At 39.2% G+C, this 7,206-nt stretch overlaps 1 protein-coding gene across 1 annotated transcript in view; it reads right to left on the reverse strand.

Annotated features, from left to right (window-relative positions):
- The window catches only part of SENP2 (SUMO1/sentrin/SMT3 specific peptidase 2), a 49,550-nt gene that overhangs the window by 28,701 nt on the left and 13,643 nt on the right, over positions 1-7,206 (reverse strand). The window contains exons 5-6 of the mRNA XM_006869832.1: positions 3,814-3,904; positions 1,446-1,614 (exon numbers count right to left, since the gene is read on the reverse strand). Coding sequence (XP_006869894.1) covers positions 1,446-1,614; positions 3,814-3,904 — 260 coding nt within the window. The remainder of the gene's footprint in view (positions 1-1,445; positions 1,615-3,813; positions 3,905-7,206) is intronic.

Genomic DNA, 7,206 nt, shown 5'->3' on the forward strand with positions numbered 1-7,206 from the left:
TGTAATCATTGTGATGAAACAAGTTGTATGATTTGTTGAATGTAAAACTGATGGTCTGCCTATAAACTTTCACTCAATCCACAATAAAAACCTAAAGGAAAAAGAATGAAAAGAATGTTGTTTATTGGTCCAGTAGGGAGGATTTTTGTTTTCTTTGCATTGAGATGCAATCCATACCGAAGGTTATGCTCTTTGATTTTCATCAGTAAATACTTTAAGTCCTCTTTACTTTCAGCAAGGAAGATTGTATCATCTGCATATCACAGGTTGTTAATGAGTCTTCCTCCAATCCTGTGCCATGTTTTTCTTCATATAACCCAGCTTCTCAGATTAATTTGCTCATCATACAGATTGAATAAGTATGGTGACAGAATACAACGCTGTCGCATCCCTTTCTTATTTTTAAACCATTCAGTGTTCCTTCCCATATTCTGTTAGAACAACTGCCTCTTGGTCCAAGTACAGATTCTGCATGAGCACAATTAAGTATTCAGGAATACTCATACTTCCCAATGTTGTCCATAGCTTGTCATGATCCACACAATTGAAAGCCTTTGTGTAGTCAATAAAAAGGCTTTGCTACAAAGCCTTTGCATAGTACATTAGAATAGGGACCACATTAAATTTAATTTTAAATTGCTGGCAATTTGCACAGTACCTGGGACTCAGATAAATAGTTGCTTGATAAACTAAAAAAACTGGCTGGCAAATTACAAGAGGTGATGGCCCTGGGAACAATTTAGAGGATGGGAATGAGAATACTTCAGCAATAAGATACAGGAACAATTCTAAATTTGCCTGGAGTAAGTGAAGCCTCCACTAAGGAAGTGAAGAGATGACTGTGTTCTCCATGCTAAGCGCTCTGAAAGGAGATGCTAATAGCAGAGATGCAGAGACACAGACAATCATCTTCCCCTACTTAGCCACAGTCACCACTATTCAGACAAAGAAACAAGTCAGAGTGATTCAAGCACACAAAAAGAAAAATCTAAAATCTTATCTCTTCATAACATGATTTCTATTTCTCTCTAATACGCCAAATAACGATCTAGAGTCCTGATATGGTGCTGTAGGATCACCACAGGACTGCTAACCACAAGGTTGGTGGTTCAAATCCAACAGCTGCACCTCAGAAACCCTATACAGGATCACTATGAGTCACAACCAACTTGAGGACACTTAACAAACAACATAAATTGACTGATAATTCACATATTTAAGAAAATCTCTAGAAAGATACATACAACCACCAGAGATTACTTTTTATAAAGACAAAGGTGACTGGGGGCCAGGCCTGGTAAAGAGACTGGGAGACAGACAATCACTGTACCTTTGTACCTTTGTACCTTTGTACCTTTTGAACTCTGTACCATAGTTACATAATTATTGTAAGATATTGTAATAGTAAAATGTCTCTTAAAAAGAATCATACTAAAAGGACTTACCTCTTCCACAGTGCAGTGGGGACGCCTTGGACCCTTGCCACCCTCTTCAGAAACCATCTCAGTCATTGCCTGTTCCTGAGGTTTCCACAGTAACGGACTCTCTGGATTCCCTCTGCTATGGCGACGCCCACCTAATCTTCTATGACAGCCTTCTGAGTTCAGAGTAAAACTGAGAGGAAGACAAACAGGCCAAAAATCCCAACAGAAACAGCATCATCAGACTGCTTGAATTGCTGGTATTTGAAGTCCCAGACTGCCCAGTTGTTAAATGGGTTAAGCCGTCCTAAAATAAGCTAGCTCTTGGTAAGCCAGACAACTTACCATTTGCAGAAGTTTGCACTAACCCCAAGGCTGAGGGCACTCACTCCAGCGTTCTGCTCTGGACTGTCCATTTCCAGTCCCCAGGACTGATGCTTCTTTCTCATGCCCAAGTTCCCAATTCAAACTCCAGATCTGCCCCACCCATAGCACTGGCTGATTACAGCCTCTTTCCTGTAATCACTTGGCATCAATAGTATTAATTATTGGTATGAGGACTTGCTGAATGTTGATTAATGTCTACACCCCACATTAAACTTTTAAATTAAATGAAGGGATTACCACTGAATCTTAGAATCGGATCGAAGCCAAAAGGCCCTCAATAAGTATCTGCTGAATGCGAAATTAATGCATACTAAAGACACTGACTGGAGTCCTGGTGTGGCACTATGGGTTAATGCACCAGACTGCAAAGCCGTTTAGCGTAGAGGTTATGAATCGGGCTGCAAACCACAAGGTCAGCAGTTTGAAACTACCAGCTGCTCTGTGGGAAAAAGATGAGGCTTTCTGATTCTGTAAAGATTTACAGCCTCAGAAATCCTGTTCAGGGACACTAAGGGTCGGAACCGACTTGACAGCACTTAACAATAACAACAAAGACACTGACTGGAGTCCTGGTTTGGCGCTGTGCGTTAATGCACCAGACTGCAAAGCCATTTGAACTGCAAGGTCAACAGTTCAATCTCACCAACTGCTCCTAGGAAACCCTATACAGGGTCACTATGTGTTGGAACCAACTCAATGGCACTTAATAACAACAACAAAGGCACTGACTGGAAAGCACCTACTCAGCCACTGTAGCTAGACTCTGCCTCTCCAACTATTACCAAAAATGGGAAAAACAGACATCTCGCCCCTCTTTGAAAAAAAGACAGTATCACTTATATAGTATCTCTACAAAAGAACTCATAAAGTGAATCAAATCATGAGTAAACATCAAACAAAATTAAATTCACGGATAGTCTACAAAAAAAATGCTCTACATACAAACCCTTTTCAGAAATATGAATTGTTGCAGACTTAAGGAGACCAAAGAAAATGTACACTAAAGGCAAAGTATGATCCTACAAGGGATCCTGGACCAGGAAAAAAGAATTGCTACAATGGAGACCTTTCAGCATGACCTACAGATTAGATAACAGTATTGTGTCAATGTTGATTCTTACTTTAGTTAATGCATGATCATGTAAATGAATGTCTTCATTCTTTAGAAAAATAAACACACTCAAGTACTTAGGGCTAAGGAGGCATGAATGAATCTAAGACTTCTTTTCAAATAGTTCAGGAAAAAAAAATATGTATATCTGACAGAGAATAATAAAAGAAATGGGGGAAGGATATTAACCTACCAAGAGAACTTCAAAATAAAAGGTTTGCAAAATACATGAAGCAAAATCTGATATAACTGAAAGGAGAAATAGATAAATTCATAATTATAGTAGAAAATTTAACTGAAACTCAGCAATTAATTTTAAAAAAGAAAAAGTAACTAAGACCCAGAAAACATTACTGGCCAATTTGACCTAACATAATTATAGAACAATCTACGCAATCCGAGTAGAATACACAGTCTTTTCAAACACACATGGAACATCACCCAGATAAGACCATGTTCCAGGCTATAAAACAAAAGAATTACAATAAAAAATAAAAGAATTACAAAAAAAAATTACAATAATTGAAATAAAGTATATTCTCTAGCTATAATGGAATTAAAATAGAAAATGAGAGTAACAGAGCTGTTGTTAGTGGCCACTGAGTTGGCCCCCAACTCATAGTGACCCTATGCACAACAGAACAAAATGCTGCCAGGAATGTATGATTTCAGTACTTTTCTGTATCGTATCATACTTCAAAAAAAAGCTTAGAAGAAAGACAATGCTATAGGCATACAATATGGCACAAAAAGTAAAACACACCTGAGTTCAAATCTCTCACTAGCTGTATGTCAAAGTACTTACTTTACAGGATTACATAATAAAGTGCCCAGCAAATGTGAGCACCTAGCAAGTATTAAGTTTCCATTTACAAAAAGGAATTTAACACTTACCCAAAGGAAGGCAACACTCTGCGTGGCTGATCTCGGGTTACTGTCACTCTGATCTTTGGATAGTCACTTATTCCATTAGGAGATTTATTACCTATTTAACAAACACATTTGCAACTGTGAGGGGAAAAAAATCTGCCAGCAATTTACTTTGTGGAACCAGCTTTGTGAAATAGCTTGTTTTTTCAAATCCTATTGCTATCCAGCAGAGGAGGTTAGTACAGACTGTGGTAAAGAGAAAGCAATAGTGCTTGCTTCATGGCTGACCTCAGACAGGCAACAACAGAATTCATAGGTGAGGGTTTTTGTCTTCCTTGCTGGAACTGGCAAGAGGCCACAAAGAACTTTCAGATTACACACTGTACTCTAATGGATTTGAGCAAATTGTTCAAATTAACTTTCTTTTTCAAAAGAATAGAACTCAGGACTTTTTCACATGTACTGAAAATTAAAAGTCAGTCATGTGTTACTACATTTTCACTGAAATCTTCCAGTAATTTTGAGATAGTTAATATAATCATAAAGGAGAAATCAAACTGTTACCCCAGTTACATTTTCTGCCAAAGCAGGGGTCTGAAAGGCAGACAGAAGCAATTTATGAGTTTTGAGTTCTGAGTCCTACAAAATATAAAGAGGTCTGGAAATGAACGTTTTCTCAGATGTGAATTAGGAGCAAAAACCTAAACTGACCTGGGCTGTTAGTGAGAAATTGACTTGATCCAAAGTAAAACTGAAGTCTTCACCTATCCCAGCTGGTATAAATAATCACATATTTAACTGCAGCAATATTTACATTGGGCTATAGGGTTCTACTATAGATCTCAAAGTAGTTTTGCTTTGATTAATATTCACTATATTCACCATATCTAATATATGAAAAATTCTGAATTCCCAAATACATCTGGCCTCCAAAGGCATCATAAAAAACACTGTGTACCTCTTAGTATGTAAAGACATACTAAACCTGCCCCATGAACACCAGCACTTTTATGTCTACCCTACCCAAACCCAAAGACACACCATCCGAGAAGCTCAGGCATAAAATAAACCCATCATCCCTCTCATAATGTCAACATTATTTAACAGCTTATATATTCAGACAATATGACTGGATTATATAATTCCCATTAACTTGTAAAATGAAATAAGACTTCATATAAAAAGACTTGGTTCAGGGAGCCATCAAGGCAAGCAATAAAATCCCTTCAGGGCAAACCCCCCTCTAAGACTGAAACTCAAAGGGAACACACAAGCAGGCATGTAAGCTCACTGGTGACCGCGTTGGTCTACATTTGAATGGAAGTGGGGGAAAGTCAGTAATGAAATACAGGCTGAGTTTGACCATGTTCCATAGACTCCTGAGGACCTTGAGATTAGAGAGAGAAGAGGAAGGACTGGTTGATCTGAAGTTTGGGGGTAGACTTGAGAATTCCTGACCTCATGGACATTAACAGCCATGGAGGGCTAGAGCTGAGCGTGAAGTGTCCATTTGATATGAAGTTTGGAGGAGGGGGGAACGAACAAGAATGGCCAAAACTGCAGATAGTACCCATCTGACCTAGCTTCCATGGCTTGATGACCACAGCTCAACTAGAGGAAGATAAATTTGTTAAAGGAAGCAACTATAAATTGCTACAATTTGATGAACTTGACCTTTACTTATGGGTGTTGTTGTTGTTGCTAAGTGCCGTCGAGTTGATTCTGACCCATAGCGACCCTGTATAGGGTTTCCAAGGAGTAGCTGGTGAGCTTGAACCACCGACTTTGCAGTTCAAACGACTTTGCAGTCTGACGCATTAGCCCACAGCACCACACCAGGAAGCCACTTATGGGTGTAGTAGCTGAAAATACCAACCAAGAGGGAAGCAGTCTTCACATCAAAGATCAAACATATCCCTTTGGTATACAGGGTTGATAAGGACTGGCAACTTAAACATTGGCTACTTAAAATAGGGGAGCTACAAAGGCACAAAGTGGCTGGCTTACAAGTTTTCAAGAGGGGGTTTAGTTTCAGAGTGTGTGGGGCAGGCAGGGGATTCGTAGATAGAATCCCCACTGAATACTTTTCATCTTGTCTTGTCTAGATGGGTGTCTGGTGAAAGGAGATGGGGATAGGATTCTTTAGATTCAGTACTAATTGTTACCATGACTAACTCTCGGATTGTTACAACTGTAAAGGTAGAAGTTTTGTAACATAAAGGGCTTAAACTCACATTCCAGGAACAGAGGACCCTAGGATCAAGGGAGAAGAGCATGAGCAGAATGTGGGGGAATGTGGGACCCTACCCAGAGAAGCAGTGATACCAGAAATGGAAGCAGAGATAAGGACATGGAGAGAGAGAGCAGCTGAGGACTCTAGACTCATGGGAAAAGAAAGAACAGTGTTCTGGGGCCAGAAGGCAGACTTGCAGAATGTGCCCTTTGGTTGTTAAAACGATTATATATTTCTAAGTGTTTTTGTATACATTAAACAAAAAACAAAAAAAACAGAGGGAATAGAAGCAAATATTGTTAAGTGGAGGGGGTTGTAATCATTATAATGAAACAAACTATGACAGGATAAGTATAAAACTGATATTCTCTCATGTAAACTATCACTCAATTTACAATAAAAACTTTTTAAAAATTAAAGACTTCATTCAAAATAAAGAACGATCCTCTTTGTTCTATGTCGCTTTGGACTAGATTCCCAGACAAAGGATATGTGTTTATTCTCTTCAGTCTTTTCCTCCACCAGAGGTACTTTGCTAAACAAGTTTGAGAAGCACTACTCTCAGGTTTTTATCATTCCTTTAACTTCTTCCATTTTTTACTTTTAAAACCACAACTTCTGTGTAAGTTCATCTTTTATAACTTCCTCCCTTTCCTCTCAAACTTACAAGCTTACCTTTGTGATAAAGATTACAACCACCTCTTAGGACTCTGGCTTTTTCCTATTTCTTCCCACCAAATCATACTGTATACTGTATACAATAACTACCCTTCAATCTCAGAGTCTAAGGGAATGTGGCGGCTCCTGATGGAGAACACTGTGAAAACTGGGAACACACCTAGCTAGATGATGAGCCCCTCGAGGACACAGACAAGATTGTGTTATTAAGTGATTCCTGGTAAGCTTGTTGTTGTTGTTGTTAAGTGCCATTGAGTCCGTACCAACTCATAGTGACCCTATGTACATCTGAATGAAACACTGCCCAGTCCTGGGCCAACCTCACAATTGTTGCCATGCTTGAGTCCACTGATGCTGACACTTGTCAATTCATCTTGCTGGGGGTCTTCCTCTCCTTCTCTGACCCTCCACCTTACCAAACATGATCTCCTTCTCTAGCAACTGGTCCCTCCTGACAATATGTCCGAAGTATCAGAGACGAAGTTTGGTCATCCTGGCCTCCAAGG

This window comes from Chrysochloris asiatica, unplaced genomic scaffold (assembly GCF_000296735.1).
Source record: "Chrysochloris asiatica unplaced genomic scaffold, ChrAsi1.0 scaffold00135, whole genome shotgun sequence".
Classification (NCBI taxonomy): Eukaryota; Metazoa; Chordata; class Mammalia; order Afrosoricida; family Chrysochloridae; genus Chrysochloris; species Chrysochloris asiatica.